At 36.9% G+C, this 24,405-nt stretch overlaps 1 protein-coding gene and 1 pseudogene across 2 annotated transcripts; both read left to right on the top strand.

Annotated features, from left to right (window-relative positions):
* The first annotated feature begins 1,214 nt into the window (after positions 1–1,214).
* On the top strand, positions 1,215–11,514 carry LOC133866083 (putative laccase-9; annotated as a pseudogene).
* A 7,282-nt stretch (positions 11,515–18,796) lies between these two features.
* LOC133867383 (laccase-14-like) lies at positions 18,797–24,194 on the top strand. 2 transcript variants are annotated; one of them, XM_062304122.1, is made up of 7 exons: positions 18,797–18,953; positions 20,098–20,249; positions 21,541–21,785; positions 22,149–22,274; positions 22,432–23,026; positions 23,114–23,472; positions 23,704–24,194. In XM_062304122.1, exons 1-7 carry the CDS (start codon positions 18,846–18,848, stop codon positions 23,889–23,891), a joined length of 1,773 nt encoding a protein of 590 aa, XP_062160106.1. In that variant the 5' UTR covers positions 18,797–18,845; the 3' UTR covers positions 23,892–24,194. The 2 variants fall into 2 exon arrangements, with proteins under 2 accessions (XP_062160106.1, XP_062160107.1); XM_062304123.1 differs by lacking the exon at positions 18,797–18,953 and adding an exon at positions 19,872–19,940.
* Positions 24,195–24,405: the final 211 nt, after the last annotated feature.

The following is a 24,405-nucleotide window of genomic DNA, read 5'->3' as shown; positions in this document are numbered from 1 at the left end:
GGTAGGAGACACCGCATGCAAGTTGTTTGTAGAAATTTTTCAATGATCTCTTTCATTGAGTTTGCTCCAAGAATACACGCCGAGTACAAGAGGACTTTGTCTTGGCTCAAGCTCAGGCACGATGTCGTCGTACTTCAACGTGCATGAGAAGAAAGGGGGACGCTTGCGAAATGTAAGGTAGCATTGCTGGAGATTGGTGGGCCATCATGGTTTGCAATCCAGACAACAGTCTTCTTAGGAATTCCAGCAATAAAAATCCCGACAGCGTACCCATTGCCTTGCTTGTAAAATCCAAAGGCATAGAGACCAGAATGTGACAACCATGTAGAGTTTGTGGTGGGTGTTGTGCTGAAGCAGTACTGAAGAATACAAAGACAACAAAAAACAGAGTGATGAAATCCATAAGAAGATAATGATATCTCTCAGTAACTTCTCTTTTCTCCACTTTTCATTTCCATTCCGAACAACTGGTTTTAGCATGAAATTACCAGTTTGTTGTCGCTGGGTCTCTTTTCATGACTCTGTTCACCTTTGTTTTACAACATGAAAACAGAGATGAAGCACGGTGACCCCACACTCCTTCTCCAAAAGTGTCTGTGCGAGAGAGTGCCGCGTGGCCTTCTCGCTCCCTTCTCTTCACCACGTCTTGACGCTTCCGTCGGCCGAGCCAGTGAAGACCAGGCCGTCCGAGCCAGGTTGCTCGATTTGATGGAGCACTTCGACGTAGTTGCTCGGTTTGATGGAGCTCTTGAAGATGTCCATCAAGGCATGGGAGAGACGATGGGTCTGTTGGGGTTTGCATGGAGCACGCATGAGAGAGGAGAGAAGGGGAAGGTGGTGGAAGAGAAGGTGGGAATGTGCGGTAACTCGGAACAGTTTTCCCCTCCGGCTTTTGGAAATCGGTCTGAGTTGTAGAAGGGCATTTTTGAACTTTTTGGTCTTAAAAAGTCGTGTGTCGTTCACGTGACTCATTTCCATCTAAAATGACGACACAAACTGACGGATGGGGCTAAAAGACAAGGAGCTGATAGTTTGGGGGGCCATAATCCAAGCTTTGGTAGTTTAGGGTGCCATCGAGAGAATCGATGGTAATTGGGGGGGCTAAATTGTATTTTTCCCAAAAGAAAAAGAAAAAGAAAAAAAGGGACCCAATCTAAGAGGTGAATAAGATATAGGAAAGAAACAGAGACTTGGGGTGTTGAAAAGCTCCGAAAATGAATCTCAGTAACAAATATACCATGATAATTTTTCTGAGCTTTCTATTTCTTGTGGAATTGTTTTTTCTCATGGTTCAAGGCAATGTCCATTTCTATGACTTTTTGGTAAATCTCTACTGAGCACTTTCCTCGCTAGAGCCTAGAACCAGTACCATTGCATTACATATCTTGCAGCTGCTTTCTCCATTAGATTATGTCTGTTATAACAATTGACCAGTACTAAATGTTTTTTTCTTCTTTTGTAGCTGACAGAGAAAAACTTCACACGGTTGTGCTCTACAAAAAGCATGTTAGTTGTAAATGGCAGTTTTCCAGGGCCAGTTATACGGGTTACCAAAGGGGGCATCGTGTATGTTAATGTTTGAAAGAGTAAAATGAGAAAAGTGTTTTGGTTGCTTAACCAAAACAGTCTACATTTCATTAGAATTTATAGGTGATTACAGGTGGTTAACCATCAGTGTAAAATGGTCCTTGACCAGTGTACAGAAGACAAAACCGTAGGCTAATTACAATGCTTAAGAAAGTCAACTAAGTAATCCTAATCTTATACACTAAGCAGACTGTCATAGCAGTGAGACAGAGGCATGGTTTGAGAGTTGATAGCTTGCTGAAACACGGTCTGCAGGTTGGACAGTTTGCATGCTTTTCTGTGTATCGAGATTCTGCAATGTTGGTATGCTGCAGAAGAGTGTTGGCAACAGATTACTTGAGGCAGCAGATTACTTGTGGCAACCGAAGACTTGGGAATGTGATGCTGAGTTGCTGAGTGTACTGAGCTTGATGAGTGTGCTGAGTTGTAGAGGATGTTCTTCAACTAACGGCTAGTAGCCGTTAGTATGCTTATTTTGTGTTAAACTTGTTTTATCCTCTGTATTCTCTGTTTTATCCTTAACAATGTTCACAACCAAGGATATTATGGGGTGACCATTCATTGGTAATCTGTTTGTGTGTGTGTGTGTGTGGGGCACTGAAACATACGATTAATGGATGGATTATATATTATGGTTATTATAGGCATGGTGACATGGTGTTAAGAACCCAAGAAATCCATGGTCGGATGGCCCGGAGTACGTCACACAGTGTCCCATTCAACCAGGATCAAACTTCACCTACGAAGTCATATTTTCTGACGAGGTGGTGGCATGCTCACAGCGAGTGGACAGGTGCCAGTGTTCATGGTGCCATAGTTGTCTTTCCTGTCAATGGAACTACTCGTCCATTTCCCGAGCCAGACGAAGAAGAGATCCTTGTGCTTGGTATGCTACGTCTTTTTTCATCCATCAAGTCATGAATAAAAATGTCTCAATAAAAGAGGCAAACAGTAATATATATATATATATATATATAGTAAAAAAAACACAATGTTTAAAAATGCATTTAATTTAAAAGTTTTTTATTTCCACGGCCCTCCGGCCGGGGCTGGGGCCGGGTGAGGTGGAAGGGATGAAACTATTCAGGGAATCGAACTTTTCTCATTGGCATATATATGCACGGAACCTATTTAATGTGATCCTTTTATATAGAGCCTTTTTTTTTTTTTTTTTTTTTTAATTTTTTAATTTTTTATAAGAAAACAATATTTTATAATTTTATAATAAGACAAAAACGTACATCTCTAGAATTTTTTTTTAAAAAAAATGCTATTATTGTATTCTCCCATATCCATTGTTTTAAAATCAACCACTACATCGATTTGTATACATGGGTGATGGTATGGATCCTACAGATACAATAGTTAATTTTTTTTTTTTTTTTAAAAAAAAAAAATGAATGGTAGATAGCTTGGAGAATACAAAATACAGCTCATGACTCTTTTAATTACAAATTTCATTGAATTATTTTTATTGTATTTTCATAATTTTAGAGAAATTAAAATTTTTTGATAGTTTGAAAGACACGTTAATGCAATATTTAATTTGAGAATACATTACAAATTGAGCGTTAGTTTGAGAAAAGAATGTTTACTTTTTCTTAAAGTATTAAAAATGATTGGTATTAGAACCATTTAATTTGATCCCTTCTTTTTTTAAAACAAACAATTTGATCTATTCTTTCTCCAACACTTATGTGGAGGTTTTTTTTTAATTATTATTTTTGATCAATTTGAATATACGTGGATATTATATTTTACTGCGTACAGAATCTTTTCTTTTATGTTTTTCTAGTCTCCTACACACATTACCTCTATTATTTTATTAGTGGGAATAGAAAAATATTTAACCCATTATTTTGTGAGTGAAATTGTTTTAGTTCCGACATGGCAGAGTCCCAGGCACGGCTATCACATGGAGTACGGATGTAGTTTAATCTAGCCCAAAATATTCTTCTAGCTTCCAGCCAAACATGGTTCATTTTTTTTGTATGCTTCTTTGTTGGACCGAGATTTTTTTATATTTGGAGATTCCGAAAAATTTATCATGTCCATTGTAATTAGATAGGAAATGTGTGGGGACTCGGGGTCGTCTCACTCTACTTGGACAGTGGCATTATGCATGCCAGATTAAGTTGCTCGAACAGAGAGCCTTGCTCAGGCAGTGAGCTTATTACTCATACGGGAAGTATACGTTCTCTCTCGTTCACAAGTCACAAATGAAAAATGTTAGAGCTATTTTTAGTATCTTTTTGAGATCTTTTATGCTGACATTACATCATATTTTTAATTAAAAAAAAAAAAACTACAATTTAATTTCTCTCTTGTTTTTATTAAAAAAAAAAAAAGTGGCATATCAGCATAGAAAGACCTTAAAGAACATTAGAATGAGCTCTATCCAGAGACGGAGGGAGGAGGGGGCTGGCAGGGGCCATGCCCCCCCCCCCAATTTCCTTGAAAAAAAAAATTTCTTAAGTTAAAAAAAAAAAATCTCAAAAAAAAATATATATATATATAAGCTAAAAAACTAAAAATTTAGCCTATTGGCAAAAAAATCTCAAAAAAATATATATATAAGCTAAAAAACTAAAAATTTAGCCTATTGGTCCCTATCCTACCAATAATTTTTTTTTACCACCGGCCCCTGCTCATAAGAACTTCTGGCTCCGTCCCTAGCTCTATCATTGCTCCACACAAACAATTATAATTTACTGCCCCCTCTTCCCTCTTCTTTAGGCAGGGCCGGGATTGTAATAAATCTCCAACGTTCTTTGTTTCTTTGTTTAAGGAAAATTACTTAATTTGTAACTCTTGATCTTTTATTACTTTTACAATTAAGTACACGTACAAATTTTAAAAAGATTCAATTTATTTCAATTTCAACATTCCTTTCCCTTTAGTTACATGTCATTCCAACGTTTTCTATCAATAAAATCTTATTTGTTTTGTTTTATCTCCCTACGTTTGAGATTGTGGGGGCTTAAATTGTGTCCTTCTAGCCTCTTTGTATTCATCAATTTAATTCACTGGCTCTTTTAAATCAATAAAGCTAATTACTTATACAAAAGAAAAAGAAAAAGTGAGTGTGGTGGCCTATTTAAATGAATAATATCACATCAACATACATCTGATTCAGTTTCGGTGAACATGCAGGGTCCTGGTACATTGACGATTTACACACCGTGGTTGATACGGACCTTAGAACTGGTGATGACTTGCCGCATTCAGATGCTTACACCATAAACGGTGAACCTGGAGATTTTTGTGCATGCCCCAAATGTATGTTTTTCATATTTTGGAATACTCCTGAACTCATGCACCTAGCTTCTTCGTTTGACTATTTTGTTACAACATTACGTTTTGTACATTGTTAATGTTTCAGAAACAACATACCGTTGGATGGTTAGTTACGGCAAGACCTATCTTCTTCGTGTAATCAACGCAGATATTAGTGCAGAACTCTTCCTTGCAATCGCCCAACACAACCTCACAGTTGTTGGAATGGATGGGCATTATATCAAACCAATAGTCACCAATTACATTTTTATAAGCCCGGGACAAACAATGGATATCTTACTCACAACAAATCAGTCTATTGGGCCCTATTATATCGCTGCTAGACAATTCTGGAGCCAACATCCCGTAGTTACAGATTTCGACCACGTCAATGCCACCGCAATCCTCCAATACAAAGGAAACTATTCTTTCCCAGAATCCTCTTTGTTTCCAAGTGGGCTTCCTTTTTACAAGGATTTAAAATCTTCCTTAAGCTTTACAAGTAGTATTCGGAGCTTAGCAAGCGAAGACCACCCCGTAAACGTCCCCTTAAACATAACTACCCGAATGTTTATAACACTTGCAATGAGCGACCTGCCCTGTGAGAACACTACATGTGAGGAGTCAGGAGATCGATATGGCCATCTGTTCGCTACAAGTGTGAATAATATAAGTTGGGTTAATCCTACGAGTACTGATATACTGCTCGCATACTACAGGTTTTCCCTCTTTTCCCTCTTCCATTTTTTTATTAAACATGCTGTCTCATTTTTGCGAAGAAAAAAAGTATGCATTTTCAAAGCATTCCCTTCTTCTGCGCGCTACGAATATTCCATCTCCTTATTATCATCCCAATGATATTAACTTGATTGACGCATACTTTCGAATCGGTTTTCTACACATATTCTATAGAAAGAAACTTTTGTATTTTTCTTTCAATTAATACTCGTAAAATTTCTTAGTTCTAGCTGTAGTAATCGATCAACTCCGTTGTGGACAAATAAGATACCCCCATGGCCTCCTTTGATTTATATTTTTTTTGCATGCAGAGAGTCTCTAAATGCAAAAAATGATACATGAAACTATTGTCATGTAGAATACAGTAGTATTATATATATATATGTATATATGATAAATGCTTGGTTGTACATCCTCATTTTACTATTATCCCACCCTTATTTACGTGAATAAAAAATGTGAGAGATATTAGAGAGTGTAGTAGGACCTTAATTTTTTTAACAACATTATTGGTCAACGTAGACAATAGTAGGATAGGAGTGGGATTAAAGTGTACAAGCAAACATTAATATATATATGTTTCATTTGCGCGCCCGTTCTCCTCGCCCTTAGGAGTTGAATCCCGTTATCAAGCACTTTCCTTTTGAAGTGAACTTAGAATTAGGTTTTGTGAGCGAATAAATTTAGATTTTAATTATCTATACAATTAATTATTTTATAACATTCGTCTGAAAAAATTTCTAATTAAAAATAAGCAACTACTTTAGGCAACGACTTTTCCGTCTTTTGCAAGGGTTGTTCAGTTGGGACTTTATTTGATGCTTAGAGTTTAAGAAAATAAGTGAGATTCGAGAATTTCAATTGCAGTCTTGGTCACAAGAGATGGAGGTCTTAATATTTCAGAAATTCGAAATTCAAGTTCCCAAGACGTTCGATCGCAATGGTTGTTGCATCAAGTTCAAACGAATAAGAAGTAAAGTAGTTTACAAGCCTACTTGAGAGCCTCGGTCACAAGTCTCGAGAGCCACAAAGAAGCTCGGTCAGAAGCCAATCTAAGAAGGTTCAAACACGATCTATTATTGGGCTAGACCCGAGACTTCGGTCGCAATAATGGTCATACAACATTTGAACGCCACCATTGAGAAAATATGAAAGCATAGAATGCGTTCAAACGCGCTACTCTAATCCTATGAATGCCAGCTCCTCTCATCGTGGCTTAAAAAATTGACTTTCACCTAAACCTTAGTTTTTCTCGAGGCCTATATAAACATCTTTATGCATGATTTTCAAAGGTACTTGAGGCATTTATTTTGTGAGCTAAGAGAGATCTATTGTATCTTTATGATTTCAATTAATTCATAACGTCTCTTAAAGTTTAATAAACCACACAAATTCTCAAAAACTTTCAAGCCACCGAAGTTTCGGGTGGTAGAGGAGAATAAATAGAATATTGGTCAGAGTTCTGGATCAATCTACTATGGTAAAAGACAAACGAATTGTTTGTTGGATACAAAGTAATAAGGTTTTTACTACAAAGGTTTTATAAGTATAAACGTATTAATGTATGTTTAATCTTCTATTGGTTTCATTGGTTTCGTTATTTTGGAGTGGTTTTACTTTCAAAGAGCTCTTCAAATGTTTCCACTACATCATCAAAATTGTTGTCTTTAATCTTGTTATTTAATTTTGGTAATATTATGTGTGGTTGCTATATATATATATATATATATATACACACACATATAACTCCCAATGAATGGTCGTTTCGTGTACCCACCCCTAAAGAGCAAACCCCCGACTTGTACTAGGTGCCCTCCACACGAATCGAGTAAGACTCGGCTTTGTAACGGGCTTAGTCCCAAATAATTATTTGCACCTACGGGTATTCAAATCCACGTATTCACCCCCCTTTATGTGTTGTTTTGGGTCATTGAACGAATTTCAAAGTATATATCATGCTATTATATATGGTAAAAATGATATTAAATTGGAGACTTCAATGCAGGAACATTAGTGGGGGTTTATACTACAGATTTTCCAGACAAGCCCCCTTATTATTTTAACTTTATATCTGATGACACTGAAGATTATAGTGGAGTAACAAAGCAAGGCCCTAAGGTGAAAGTGTTGAATTATAACGAAGCAGTTGAGATACTTTTTCAAGATATCAACTTGTAGGGAGGTGGTGTGATGTCCCTAATATTATTTGCCATTTTAAGAAGAAAAAAAATCAATGGGATAAACAACTAAAATTAATTAGACGACTGGAAAATACAATAGGACGCTCAGAGAATGTTTTATAGTCCAAAGAAATAAATTATAGAAGAAGAAAATATGTGAGAATGAATGGGAAATGGAATAAATGCGAAAAATGGATTAAATAAGTAAAATTAATGTGGCCCATCCGGACGGCTCAACAGGCTCGTCCGAACAATACCTTATCATCATGTGGCGGACGCCTTATTCCACGCGTGTCGGATCGCCTCTTGGTTCGTCCAGACGGTTTGCAACGAGTGGCGCACGTCTACTTAAACAACACGCGTTCGGACGATGGTCAGTGCCTGTCCGGACGGCCTGCTATGTAGCGTACGCCTTCTTAAACGCGCATGTCCGGACGGTGGTTAGTGCTCGTCAGGATGGCCTTCTTAAATCACACGCGTCCAGACGGTTCGTGATGCCCGTCCAAACGGGGTCTGAATTAAAGAGGGCAGAACGCGCATTTCTCTCTGTCTCTTGGTTTTTCCGCTAAAAAACCGTGATATCTTGAAATCCAGCCGCCCAATCTTTGATCCGACTTCGATAACGTAATCCTTGAAGCCTGATCTAAGTTTTGACCGAACGTTTTGAGGTAAATAGCTAAACTTGCATTTTTGGAGATTTTTAATAAATCTTATAGAAATGAGTTTAACGTGATGTTTTCTTTAGGTTGGGTGTGGTTTGGAGTGGCTAGGATCTTCATGAGCATTTGGTCATTGCTTGGTGAATCTTTGGTAATTTTTCCATAGACGTTAGTTTTTGGGTATTTTGTTAAATGCTAAATTATTGTGATTAACCCTAAAAAATGCTTATGGGTTAGCAATATTGGGTTTAATAAAGTGATTAGAAATTTTAGATAAATGTTTAGGAATTTTAGAATTTGATGGTAAATTAGTAATGTGGCTTTTTGAGTGATTCAAAAAGCTACCTAATGTGATTATTTGTTAGAATGCTAATTGGTGCAATGTATTGTATTCTTAGCGGCACCCTACGGTTGAGCTTAGAGTCGTTTGGATATTGGGAGTACAAGCGGCCTGAGGTGGGTATTCTACTCACTGAGCAAAATATATATTTTTATATGTATTAGATTGATAAAAATATATATACTGTTTATGAATTCGAACCGACCATATGATGAATTATATGCTTTGAGATAATTTGATTAGTTTCAATTATGTTAAAACTATATCAATGATGTTTAAGAAATAGTGCAAGAGTGAAAAGTATTGAATTGATTTAAAGTGTTAAGTTATGCGGTTGGGATTTAAATTATGGAAAATTGTTTAAGAAGCTTCGACGCCCATCAATGTGTAGAAGCTTCGAACAATTCAAGATTGCATCCGTCCGGACGTAATGGCAAATCTTCCGGACGCTCTTCAGAGTTCGAGAAGATCCCAGTGTTCCAATGCATCCGTCCGGATGACGTGGTTATACCGTCCGGACGCCATTCAGGGTTTGACAAGCATTAGGGTTTCTGCCTCAAGACACAGTTATGGGAAGACGGTTGCTACCGTCCGGACGATGTGTGATTCCGTCCGGACGATGTCCTCTATAAGGCAAGAACGTGCATACCAAGTTCAACCGTCCGGACGTCAGCCTTCATGGTCCGGACGATCAAGCTTCATATATGGAAATTGCGTGCACCAATTCAACCGTCCGGACGTTAGCCTTCAAGGTCCGGACGCTCCAAGCCTTATTATGGTAATTTCGTGCAGCCGAAGTGTAACCGTCCGGACGTATCCTTGTTATGGAAGCTTTCAGTGCTACTATTGGAAAGGCGGTTGCAGTTGACCGTCCAGACGCTCGGTCAAGCCGTCCGGACTCCCTCTGGTAGTTTGATCATAAGTTTTTACTCAAATATTGGATTGGGACGAAATTGGCGTCGTTGGAAAGCTGACAAAAAATGCTATCAACTGACCATCCGGACAGCCACTAGAAGCGTCCGGACGGGATCCGTCTGGACGGCCCTGCAGAAAATTCTAGAATACTTTTCGGACAAGTAAAACTTGGCCCGTCCGGACGGCCCAAGGCTCCCGTCCAGACTCGCGTGTTTTAGACTCCATTTTTTAGTCGATTTTAGGTTTCCTAAGCCTATAAATAAGAGGCTTGAGGCATGCTTTCAACACAGAATTCGGTAGTAAATTCTCTACAGCTTAGAGACGTGATATTTCCTCTAAAGCCTTGCCAAGTGTGTGATTTGATCAGCTGTGAAGTCTATCTTAGGGGTTGACCCTAAGGTAAAGGAGTTCCATTGAAGACCCCTTTAGGTAGGAGAACCTGGTTGAGAAGCGTTCGTGTTGTGTTACACATCAGAGATCAAGGTACGACCACTGCATCAGTACATGTGAGTGTTAGTGGCTTGTATCTAGCTATGTCTTCTTAATAGTGGAATTCCTGGGTTTGGCTGCCCCGGAGTGGTTTTTCTCTTAACTGAGTTTCCACTTCGTCAACAAAATATTTGTCTCTTTTAATTCCGCATTTAATATTTTGTTGCACACTGTTCACATACACTTGTTAAAATTAGAAGTCCATTTAAATTTTCAGTCTTATACCACTGAGGTCTTAGTATGTTCTATACTAAGGCGGTGAACTCATCATTTCACCTATGCGGATGTGGATACCACCACAACCGTGTAGATGATATTCTTGTGATTGCACGTACTCCTGAGGCGGATGATGATCCGGTACATACTATTTGGTTGCTACGATTGAAGCCCGTAGCGACAATCGTAGTGGGATAGGACTGTGGTGTCTTCATTCTGGGTACTTTTGTATATGGCTTGTGACGTGTGTGTCACATATTATTTTGTATAAGCCATTCTTTTGTAATAGTAATGTGTAGTTAAACTTTAAACAGATAGACTTGTGTTATGGCTCACTTTTGTTTAGATAACAGGTTCATTTATAGTTATGCTTTCCCGCTATGTGTAATGGTATCATAATTTATTCCGCTTTAGATGTAACTATGTATATCAGGCACATGTTATGGGGCATGTTTCTATGTTGGCTGAGCGACACTTAGTCGTGCCATTGCGATGACTCGTTTCATGTTTTGAATATATATATATATATATATATATATATATATATATATAAAGGGTCGTCACAGGTGGGGCAAATCATCCAATGCATTTTCATGGGTATAGCTTCTTCGTGGTTGGAACGGGTTTTGGGAATTTTGACAACAAAACCGACCGAAAAGGATTTAATTTAGTTGATCCACCTGAAGTGAATACCTTTGCTATTCCTAGGAATGGATGGCTTGCCATCAAATTTCTAGCAAAAAATCTTGGTATGTTCTATCCATGTTTTTATCTATTTATTTTTTATTAATATTTTTATAGTTATTGTTGTTGATGTTATTATTATTATGAGAGACATAGCTTGGATAAAACATATTTCGACTCGAAACATTGTGGTTTTTTTTTTTTTATTGTGAATATATTTGGCAGGTGTGTGGTTTTGGCATTGTCATTTGGAGTGACATTTTTCACTTGGGGTATGAATGCTGCTTTCATAGTAAAAAAGGGAGATACCGCTGAGACAAGCATCCGCCAACCCCCTGCTTACATGCCTCCTTGTAGAATTCCATTCAGATCTTGGCTCCAAAATAGTGATGGTTCGGATGAAAAAGAAAATGAATCAAGTTTGATCTAAATGCCACCATGCACTGGTGCGTGAGATCCACTCCCTGGAGCGTGTGTCCCACACGCCGGTCAGTATGTTCCACTCTCTGTGCCCCAACCGTTGCTATGGTTTGGTAATTATTTTGTTGTGTTTCTGTATTTTCTTTTGTGTTTTAGTCACTTTCTATTTTGGGTTTATGTACCCCTGTATTTTCTTGGTCAAATCTCGTTGTGGAGACTTTTAATTCGATCTTTGAGTTGGTCTGTCTCTCTTATTTAGTCCCCTGATTCGGACTTAGACAGTGCATTTAATGTTTCAACTTCCTTTCAATGGTTGTTGCTGCTTCTATGTTGAGGTTCAGATAGGTTTGCTTTAATTTGTACATCTTTTGTTTCTATAACCACCTTGCGGCCTCTTAAGAAGAGTGAGTCACTTGTTTGACCTATTTCCTATCCTTTGTATGTATTTTTGCACTATTTTATTTCCTTTTGAGTCTGTTGTTGGGAGTACACCCCTTTTTTGGTTTTAGGATTCGCAACTCTCTCTTCCTTCTGGATCAAGAGTGCATGGGAAGGATCCTCTCTTATAACTGTTTTCCCATATTCAATTAAAAAAAAAAAATGCATTTTTTAATTTTGTCAAATTTTTTTTTAAGACACTAAATTGCATTAGTTGAACTTTTGCTCTTCTATTTGGCAGTAAATCCTCTAATCTCTCGTTGTTATATATGTTAACATATACACTATCTCTTGACTCTTGTCACAACAAGGTGTAAAAATATATTCCAGCGCGTGACATGGTTTTGTGGTTTTAACGTGAGTGCGGGAATCAGACGTGCTTTGGAAGAGCCGAAGAGGTGAGTAATTGTATGAAATTTTTTAAAAAAAAATGCACAGGATAGATATTGGGTCCCAACAAAAAAGTGCATACCTATATGTGTAATGATATTTGCACAATTTGTACACAACAATGAACAATCCATATTTTTAATGATTAAAAAAAAATGTTAAATATTATTACACATAAGAATTGTTGTGCACAAATTGTAGATCTTGTTTTTGTTTTCCTCCTAGCTAGTAGAAAGAAAGAATACGTCATTGTAATTGAAATATGTTGGCCAGTCAAGCTGAGGAGTTGACGATTGGGTTAAGAGCATGCATAAAGGTTGATGTTAGTAGGATTCGTTGAAGAATTTCGGTTGCGCATCACACTCACAGCACGTGAGTAATGAGTTGAGAATTTTAATTAGATTGAAACCGTCAGAAACAAATTGGCCTCAGCTTTTATTTAGCTCTTCACATTTCTGCTGGACCCAAAAACAATTAATGCATGCGTTCAATTTCGGTGCTTCAGAGCCATATATTACTTGAGGACAGAAAGACACAGAGAGATATGATTAATGGTTACTACGTTAAAGCCTTTAACCTATCCATGGGGAGAGGGGGCAAATGAACCCCGCCCCGCACCCCCCTAAAGGCTCACATAACTCCTAAAATACATAGCATTCAAGTGCATTGAATTCTCTGCCAACCATCTCATTCACCAAAGTTAGCTGAGAATCATCTTCAACCTGTCTCGAAGCAAAGAACAATTCCATATTAAAAGGTGAACAATTCCATCTTTTAAATTATGGGTCTTAAGTTGCGCGCCTCCACTGGTGGAAGGTCACTCATACCAAAAGTCTTGCTAATGAAGCTGTGCATAGTCTCAATGTGTAGTTCTTAGGATATTCCACATTGTATTGTTATATTACTTCTGTTGAGCGTTGTGCTTAATTTGATTAATAATATTTGGATTCAGCCACCTTAAAATATATATATATAAAAGGAATACCCTGTACTCAAATATTCCTTTCGGTGGTAACGCTGCCAAATTCTACTGTTGTCCAATCATACCCATCCCACCAATTTGTGTCATGACTTCCTCTCATTCTCTTTTTAGGATTGAAAGAATTGTATTGACAGTACTTCCGTAATTTTTCTTTCTATTTTCGAAAATCATTTATGAATGTATTGATGGAAATGGAAATTTGGGTTATGGAATTGGACTAATATTTGGACTAATTGTAAATTGACTGAAAGTAAAATAAGCTATTTCGAGGATAGATCAATCCAACCTTTTTACAAAGACTAAAATTGGTTCATGATTAATCATAATGCCTTTACAAGTAAAAACCCATATATTTATAGATTATATTGGTCCATAATAACTCTTAACAGAATTTCCCTCAAATTATGCCATTTCATTTGCACTAAGCTCAACTAATTAAGCTAGCCCGCGCCAATTTAGCTCGATCACCTTCCACATAGGCACAATATCACGTGAATGTTTATAAGCAGCTCAACCCTACACCTCATACGATTAATTACTGACCAATCCCAGCTTGATAGTTATGTAATATCCGAAATAATAGAATAAAATATAAAACAAATATCCGTTTTAATCACGTTTTAGAAAAAAACCAACACTCGTGATTTACATTTAAAATGAAATTTAACAAATGCCTTAAAACAATTTATTTTTTCTCAAAACCTAAATAATTGACAGTTTAATACTCTAGCCGAACGTTCGATGTCCCATTAGAACGTTTGATGGTTACTCTAGCCGAACGTTCGACATCCTATTGGAGCGTTCGACTTATCGTTTCCCTGAACGTTCGAAAATTTTCCAAATGTTCGATCATGCCTGAAAAAAACTTTTCATTCATCTCAGTCAATTTTATCCCTTTGCCACACATATAAATAGTACGCCACGACCCTTAGCCTTCATCCTTCACTCTTGCACTTCACCAAACCCTAGAGCTAGTGAGAGAGAGGTTGTAGAGAGAGAAATTGTGGCATTTGGAGTGATTACATCCTCCATAAAATAACCTTTGAATCTCAAGTCCGTTTTTCACAAGGATTATATACTGACATTGTTGTTTATCAAGCATTTTGGGAATTCCTAGCATGCTATGTTATGATTTATCACATGGGGTAATTATATTTTCCAAAAATTATGAACATGTCCATATTTTTCATGTTTTGTCATGTTGTTATGGTTTAAGCTAGAATGTTATCTGAGTAGAAGTTTTAAGTTTTTCATGTATTCTGGTACCCATTGAACAATCATTGCATTTAACTGAACGTTTGACCTTGTTGATTGAACGCTCGACCTTGAAGTTGAACGCTCGACAGTGACTAAAAATGGATAATTAGATTTTTAAGGATGGATTAGAGTACCTAAAATGTACGTTATTAGGTTTTTAGGTGCATGAGTTAGAACTCTCAATGTATTATGTTTAATACTATGGTATGTTTTGCAGTTGCAAGGAGTTTGAGATGTTCAAAATTGTAGACAAGTGATTGAGGTAAGTAAATTCTTATAGAATTGATTCTACTTAATATGCAATAAATCATAAGACTAAGCATGCTTTAATTTTTGAAAATGATATATACTGAGCCTACTACTTTTATAACATGTTTAAAATTCTTCAAATGGATTAATAATTTCTTATGATTTTTTTAAAGTAAATTAACAATATTTTCATCGTATGACATGGTATATCGATACATGCGGTATAATGGTCATAGGCTTAATATTATACGGGCTTGACCCTATGGTCACAAATATTTATGTTTATGTTTGGCCTAACATCTAATGGTTGTTTTCGAGATGGACGCATCATGTATAGATGGGGTAATGGTTACGGCTTTGATACTAGCATGGATCACTCGAGGTCGAATTCGGTCGGGCTGCTAGTATATGATGGTATGAAGTAATATGTGAGGCACTGCTTTGTACTACAAATCTATCGGGACAATGCCAACCCTACCAAGAAGTAGAAGTAAATATGCAGATTCGATTATTAGGAATATCCGCATTCACATCCACAAAATGCGGTTATCCTTTTTGGATATCCGCATCCGCATCCGCATTATATAATTGCTATCCGCATTATATGATTACGTACTATCCGCATCTGCGCGATTATTGAGATTATTAAACACAGTTATTATCCGTTATCAGCATATGAAGTAATGGGCGTTTTAGATTACTATCTAAATCTATATGCAAGATTAAATAATACAGTTATTACAATATGAAAGCTTAAATAAATTAAGATTTAATTTGTTACACAATTCACGATTATTAGTTATACAAGGTCATTGTCTCATAGAGTAATTGAGATTTGGATTACCAAAGAAAAGAAAAAGAAAAAAATGTAAATAAAATGAGGTATGGGTTTGAGATGATTGTTAAAAAACCTAACATAATATAAAGTTCATAAACTTATCAAATCCAAAACGACATTGTTTTGTTGAATTTAATTTATACACACACACACACACAAAATATATATTATATATAAAGGGAATGTAGATGCTGTTATTAAGCGCATCCGCATGTGCGGATAGTGGATGCGGGCGGTTATTATTCGCCCACAATTTCAACTCTACCAAGAAGGGGTTATGAGATTGGATAGACCATATAGAAGAAAGATATATATAGCCTGATTTCTCTGCATTAAAATATTAGTGATTGTCACTGCCACTGGGTTTATGTCACTCCTATTCAAAATAAACCTAAATTTTTAGATGACATATTAATAGAGACAACAACACATAGCATTAATTTTATGAAAGACCCACACTCCCTTTCCTCGATCTTCAAAGGCTTCTAGATTTTCTTTTTTACACGCCATCTTCCTCTTCATATTTTTCTTTCTTCTTTCTTCCTCTATGAAATACCTGGTACAAATTGCCACAAGTATAGTTGGAGAATTTAGTAAAATTTTCATTGATATTTGTCAAGGTTTTGAAAAGAGTTAGAGCACTAGCAACAATTTCCATTTTTTTTTTTTTTTTTAAGAAAACAACTTCCATTAATCTCATTCTCTTTCTTAAATATAGGAAAAACTTCTAAAAAAAAAAAAAGCCCTTGAATATTCCATTTTTGTTGCATAACCTAAGGAAACACCAAGTTTGATCAAAACCAAAATTTGTACCCTAAATCGAGGAAAGCAAAAATGCTTATCTTAACATATATTATTTTAATATAAAAAAAATATATATTATGTTTCTTCTCTCACTCCCCTATCATTTATTAGAAACAATATTTAAATATTTTCTCTTTCCTCTCTCTTTCTCCTAACATTTAATTTAAACAATATTTAAATACTTTAGAGAAATGATAAGAGAAGCTATTGTGGATTGCATTTAAATAGGGAAGCAAAAATGGGGTTTATGGTGTGTTTGACATTGCGATTTCGTAGATAAACAGTACGATTTTAAACCAAATCGCAGAATATGGATTGTTTGGGATTGAGTTTTTTAAAAAATTGCGACTTGAAAACGTAAAAAATCTGTATTTTTAAATTTTAGGCAATGAAGTATTTTTTTTAAAACAAAAAAATTTAAAGGCTAAACTGCGATTTTTCCAAATGCTTAAATAAGTTTGTAAAAATCACATTTTCAAGTCGCATATTTTAAATCATACTTTTTGAAATCCCAAACACAAATAAACTCTTAATTTATTAAATGGAAGAAATGTTTAGTATAAACTGCCACATGTGCTCTTACGTATTGTGCAAAATTATCCTGCGCCCCAAAGCCCAAAGGTGCATTATCCCGGACTCTCACAGTCATACATAAGCCCCGTATACGATTGGAGGTTGAGATTCAAAGTTTCAGAACCTAGAAAATTCATGGGTGACGCGTAGGGGTGTAAACGAGCCGATCCTGAGCGGGTATTGCCTGTTCGGGCTCGGCTCGTTTAACAAACAGTAAAGCTCGAGCTCGAGCTCGAGCTCGACACGAGCTGAAAAATCTTGTGCGAGCTTGGCTCGCGTAACAAAAACTATTGTCCGAGCTCGAGCTCGAGCTCGGCGATTTTGGTCGATCCCGAGCTCGAGTACTCGGCTCGAGCTCGGCTCGTATCATAATTTAAATTATTGACTTTAGCAAAAAAAAAAAAATTAAAACAAAAATTTTCAAAATAATGTGCACTTGCACGTATTAGAATTTTGCAATAACAACAAACAATAAGGCAATTGCTAATGAGTCTAGAATGAATTACAATTATCTATGAATCTATAATAAGTAATTAAATATGGTCAAATTGATCATTATGAATTTATGAGTCATAAATCATAATTTATAACTACCTACTAATAATACTAATATTATACGATCATACGATCTAAGTATTATCATATGATAGCATATTTAATGTATTAACATGATTTAACAACTCGTATGATCTTAAATCTTAGATCTTAGATCTTAGATTACGTGATGTAATGATTATTAAGTATTTAATGATAAACTCATAACATATAATAAAGTGATTGCATATTTTATATTTACATGTCATATGGCACAATGTTATATTATTATATGATCATATAGCTATATAATCTTATTATATAACATGAATAATATGATTAAATATACAAATTGTCATTATATCATATGACTAATAATTAATTATTGATATTATTCACTTTTATTATTTTATATACCTATAACCAATTAATATATACTAACTAATAACTATTGTTATTTATTACTTAATTTATACTTACATATAGTATATTATTTATTAATATACTATATTATAAAACTAGTTATATATATATATATATATATATATACGAGTCGAGCCTTAATAAACGAGTCGATCCTTATACGAGCGGGTTCACGAGCTTTAGTCAAGTCGAGTCGAGTTTATACGAGTTTGCATCGTTTAATAATCGAGTTTGATTTTCGTGTTCACGAATAGCTCATTTAATAATCGATTCGAGCACGAGTCGAGTTTATTCGAGCCGATCTCGAGTAAGCTCACGAGTAGCTCAGCTCGCTTACACCCCTAGTGACGCGTGCATGGAACACATCGGTTTGGTGGGTTTGACTGTGGGTGATTGTACGAAAGTGCATGCGCGTGCATTTGTTCCTTTGACGTCCGTACAACTGAAAAGTGTTTCACAAAAGAACAAAGCATTGGTAGTTGGCAGTTTGGCACTATGAATGTTCTGAAATCCACTGTTAGGTGAATCGCGTGCCCTATTTCCCTTCGACAAATGATTGTATTGTTTAAAGAAATAGAAAGTTTGGTAGGTTTTTTGGTAGAGTACTTTCTCAATCGACTAAAAGATCTTGACGGTCCATCATTTTCTTTTTTCTTTTTCTCGGCAGACATCGACGGTTCCTCTATCTTGAAGATCGAAGGATCTAAAACCTTTTTATTTTGTCAAAGAAGGACCTCAAGCTGCTTGTCATTATCTATTTCTATAAGTCTCAAAATTAAAATCAATAGGAATCACAGATGCATTACATAAGCAGTGCCTTTATTTAAGGGCATGCAAGACGGGTCAGAAAATCATGAACAGCAAGAACATGCATACGATGTTAGAGTTTCTGGGCATTGTGCTTCTTCTTGGACAGTCTTTTTGCATGGTTCAAGGCGATGTCCATTTCTACGACTTTGTTGTAAGTCCTTAACCCTGGTTGGAGAACCATCAATATTGTGTATGAGCTTTTTCCTTTGTTCATCATTACGTGCACTACACTTATGGCATGTTTCAGTGTTTGATTTTTTGAAATTTGAATTCAACTGATGCAAATTTTGAGACAAATAAAAATGTTTGAACGATTAATAAGGTTTAAATTGTATTTAAAATCATGATTGAGTGATAGTTGTTTGAAAGTATTTTTTTTCATGAGTAATCCCCTAATTATTCCCAAACCACGACCTATTTCCTTTAAATCCCACAAAATATCCAAAGTGTTTTGGGAATTAGCTTCCACCCACCGTTTTGGCCCAACCGAGGGCTCCCCAGCTGGAACGCCCTGTTTCTTTTATTGTCTCCTCAGCTGCCATGCACGTGTTCGACAGTCAGCCCATCTTCACCTTATCTTCCCCCAACTTCTAGATTCCTCTTTCATCTTTCCCTTTCCATGTCTTCTCTCTCCCGCAAACCTCAAGCTTCCACCTTTCTGAAATGGTCCATGACACTCTCTCTCTATCTCGATCTCTCCCTTGCACTGTGTGTGTTTCGTATACTCGCCGAAGAACCAACACCTGTCGCCGCAAGTTTCGAATACGACGTCGTTTCGAGGCTCCTTTCACGCTAGTTTCCCTGTTGTCGGAATACTACTCATGCGCCACCAGCACGCCGCGAGCTCGGCGACTTGACAGATGGGTTGCTTTCTCAACTCGTCGGCCACCGAGGACCGCCGTAGCTGGAACCTCGCCGGACACTACACCCGCTGTCGCCAGAGCTCCGAGCATCCCATTAGCGACGGCTTCGATGCGGTAATAGTGAGGGAGGAGGCAACCGAAAAGGAGAGGCAGGATAGAAAAAGTGCGTTGGAATTGAAAAAGTGCTGACGCCTTGGAACAAAACTTGACTTGCGTTGAATTGAAAAAGTGCATTGGAATTCAGATTTTCACACTTGAAATTGGGGTGAATTCAGGTTGTATTATATATCCGACTAAACCAAAAAACTTGAACATTGTTGCAAATAGAATTCTTGCATCCAAACATGCCATTAATGTCTATGTATATTGTACATATATATTTGAATAAATGATCACCATAATGATATCTGATTTTTTTGTTTTAATTTGTAGCTTAGGGAGAAAAACTTCACGAGGCTGTGTAACACGAAGAGCATGCTGGTTGTAAATGACAGTTTTCCAGGGCCAGTAATCCAGGTTCACAAAGGAGATACGGTGTATGTTAATGTCCACAACCAAGGATACTATGGGGTCACTCTTCACTGGTAGTGATAGTCTACCTTGCTCTCATGAATTTATGTTTTAGCGATTTTTTTTTTTTTTAAGTTTTTAAAAAATATTTTGATATGACATGAAGGTGAAAATAATTTTCGTGTATTGACACGTTTTTTGTATTGAATTGTTTGTTAATGTTTTTTATTTGAAAACAGAAAATAAATAGGGAAATTGTTTTCTGTCTTTTGTTTTTGAGAAATTACCTTTAAGCCCTCCAAACTACCATCCATTTTGGAAGTAGCCCCCAAATTATAAACCCTTAGACTCTGGCCTAAGTGCCAAAAATAAAATATTTGTCGGAATATTCTCATAATACGTTTAAAAAATAATAAAATTTAAAACAATTCTTTTAAAAAAAAACTATAAAAAAAAATTAAAAAAAAAAAAAAAAAATTTGGCCAAGGGAGCCACCCCCAAGGCCTGTTGAGGGTGGTCAAACCACCCCCATACAGCAAAATGGGGGTGGTCGAAACCACCCATGAGAGCCTTGAGCCACCTCCGTTTGGCTTGGGGTGGGCAAAGGCCAAGGGGGTGGGTTCGGCCTGTCGGTCTGGGGTGGTCGAACCACTCCTATGGCCTTTGGGGGTGGTTCGGCCACCCCCAATGGCCAAACCCTAACCCCTTTTTTGTTTTTTTTTTTTTGCTCGGCCGGTCTAGGGTGGCTGAACCCACCCCCAGGCCAAACGTGGGTGGCCGATCCACCCCTAAGCATCTTGGAGGTGGCTTCGTCCACTCCCATTTTGTTCCTTGGGTGTGGCCGAATCACCTCCAATGGCGCTATGAGGGGCCAAAATGGGGGTGGCCGGCCACCCCCTTTAATTTTTTTTTTCATATTTTAAAATTTTCTTTTTTTAAAAAAAATTATTTTAATTTTTTAATTGAAAAATGACACGTGGTAAGGGTATAATGGGAATACTTAGACAAATGGGGTCTTTTTGGCACTTTTTGGTAGGTTGGAGGCTAGAGTCCAAGGGCCAATTTGCACTCCAATTTGGGAGGCTATTTTCAAAGCGGTTGATAGTTTGAGGAGCTTAAATGTAATTTTCCATTTGTTTTTGTTCTCAAAATAAAAATATTAAAAAAAATTCAAAATACAGAATTGTTAAAATTTGTTTACTTTTACGTTTGGTCTAAACACATTTGAAACTAAAAATAAAAAAAAACCTCCTAAAAACGGGTCATCAAACATTCCCTTTGGTTTTATGGCTATCTCTAACATTTTGTCGTGGTTCACAAGAAAGAGATTAATTCTATCAATTGCGTATCATAATGCCATTACAGGCATGGTGTGAAACAACCAAGAAATCCGTGGTCAGATGGTCCAGAATACATCACACAGTGTCCCATTCAACCTGGATCGAACTTCACATATGAGGTAATATTTTCTGACGAGGAAGGAACCCTTTGGTGGCATGCTCATAGCGATTGGACACGAGCCACAGTTCATGGTGCCATAGTTATCTTGCCGCCTGTTGGATCAACCTATCCATTTGCCAATCCGGATGAAGAAGAGATCGTCGTGCTCGGTATGCAAATATTTGTCTTTCTCTATTCATGAGGTGAACAAAATTTTATGACTAAAAATTGTGAGCAAAAAGTCAGTGCGAGTAAACCCCAAGGGGTTGGCTTATGTTGTGAGTTTCATGACCCTAGTGCCTCATGAAACATCATGTCTATGGTTTGACTTCCATTCAGTGCAAATAATCCTTTGGGGCAACGCCCGTTTACAAAAGTCAAACTTTTACCCGACCCGTGTATAGATGACCCTTTACATAGTGTCTCGAGGAGGGCGAAGCCTCGGATACCCCGATTATATTAAAAAACAAAATCAATGGGAGTTTGATGACATAAGGACTCGTACATCTTATTCAATTTTGTTGAACATGCAGCGGCATGGTACAAAGGAGATTTGAAGGAGTTGGTGGATGAGGCCCTAGAAACTGGTACTGACTTACCTCATTCGAATGCTTATACCATAAACGGGGAACCAGGAGATTTCTGTGCTTGCTCCAATGGTATGTCTTTACTCTTTAGCTTTTGATTTGGCAGCTCAGGGATGTGCTTTAGATCATTTATATATATATATATATAGTGTCACCAAATCAAGTTGTAGTAGTTCATCTTTCAAAATACCTATTGGAGGCAGATTCAACGGTGATCTTAATATTTCAGGAACGACATACCGTTGGATGGTTGACTACGGAAAAACCTATCTTCTCCGTGTGGTCAATGCTGTCATGAATGCAGAACTCTTCTTTGCAGTTGCTGGACACAATCTCACAGTTGTAGGGATGGATGGACATTATATCAAACCGATTTCCACAAGTTACATCATGATAAGCCCGGGACAAACAATGAATGTCTTACTCACAGCAAACCAGCCTCTTGGCCACTATTATATAGCTGCTCGACAATACTCAAGCGAAGACCCTGCCGTTACCGGATTTGACCACGTCAATACAACTGCAATTCTACAATACAGAGGCAATTATACTATTACATCATCTCCTTCCTTTCCAAGCACACTTCCTCTTTACTTGGACTTCATCGCTGCCTCGAACTTCACTAATCGTATAAGGAGCTTAGCGAACAAAGACTACCCAATAAATGTCCCTTTGAACATAACCAAGAGAATGTATATTACAGTTTCCATGAATTCGCTCTATTGTTCAACCTGTTCAGGAGGGAATGATTCAATTATAGGTACAAGCATGAATAACATAAGTTGGCTCAACCCAAGTACTGATGTGCTACACGCCTACTACAGGTTTTTCCCCATTTAATTTCCCAAATATTGTTCCTATCAAATATGCCAACCTGTTTAGAAATATGATGAAGTTGACCTCTTACACAGGAATATCAGTGGGGTTTTCACCAGAGACTTTCCGGACTACCCGCCTTCATTCTATAACTTTACAGGTGATGAGTTTTCCGAAAGCATTGACTTAACAGTCCAAGGGACGAAGGTGAAAGTTTTAAACTATGGTGAGGTAGTGGAGATAGTTTTTCAAGGGACTAACGTGCTAAAAGGCTCGGTGAATCATCCGATGCATTTGCATGGATATAGTTTCTATGTAGTTGGAACAGGTGCTAATAATTTTGATAATGAGACAGACCCAAAAGGGTTTAATTTGGTTGATCCTCCAGAAGTGAATACCTTTGGAGTTCCTAAGAAGGGATGGCTTGCCATTAGATTTGTTGCAAATAATCCAGGTATTTTTTTTTTCTTTTTTGCTTTTTTTTTTAAAAAAAAAAAACTCATTTTTCCTTTTCAAATCAACCACATGGATGTAAAAGTAGAGAGAGAGAGAGAGAGAGAGAGAAATTAAACGGTATTTATCTGGTCACAAAATTATCCAAGCATCTGGAATTATATGAAACTGAACATTAAAAATATGGTTGGTATAGATCTTAGGTGCTAACACATCAAATGATTTTTCGCAGGTGTGTGGTTTTGGCATTGTCATTTGGATCGACATATGAGTTGGGGTATGAACACTGTATTTATAGTAAAGAATGGGGCAACTACTGAGTCAAGCATCCGCCAGCCCCCTGTTTACATGCCTTCTTGTAAAGTTCCGTTAAATTATTGGATACAAAACAACGATGGGTTGGATGAAGAAGTGATGTGACCGAAATGAAACAAGATTTGATTGGGTCTTGTAGTTTTACTTTGGTTTTATTAGTTTCAATTTATTTCTTTATTTAATTTTTAAGAGTGAAGGGTGTTTTTATAATTCAATGTATGGGTGTTTCCTTAATTAATGTAGGTAATTCAATAAATGGGAACAAAATAATGTTTCCCTAGATAATGTTAGGTAAGCCAATATTTTCCTTAGGGTTTAGTCATAAGTATATTTAAGCATGCTTTGTACTCCGATGGAAGTAGATTTGACGGAATAAACTTATGAGAAAGTGATGTTCTCTCTCCTTAATTCTCTTTCTCTTTTCCCCTCTTCTATGTCTTTTTCTCCCATTGGCCACCTTTTTCTCTCTTCTCTCTCTTTCCCAATTTCCCTCTTTCTAGCCTCTTCTCTATCTTCTATCTTCTTTATCTCTCCTCTTTATTTTCTTTCTCCTCGATCTCTTTGCCTTAATTTCACAATGTATTGTTGTGATAAGTGTTTGTCCAAAAATAGAAAAGAA

The sequence above is a fragment of the Alnus glutinosa genome, chromosome 4 (assembly GCF_958979055.1).
Source record: "Alnus glutinosa chromosome 4, dhAlnGlut1.1, whole genome shotgun sequence".
NCBI lineage: Eukaryota > Viridiplantae > Streptophyta > Magnoliopsida > Fagales > Betulaceae > Alnus > Alnus glutinosa.
This window is presented reverse-complemented; position numbering and strand designations above follow the sequence as displayed.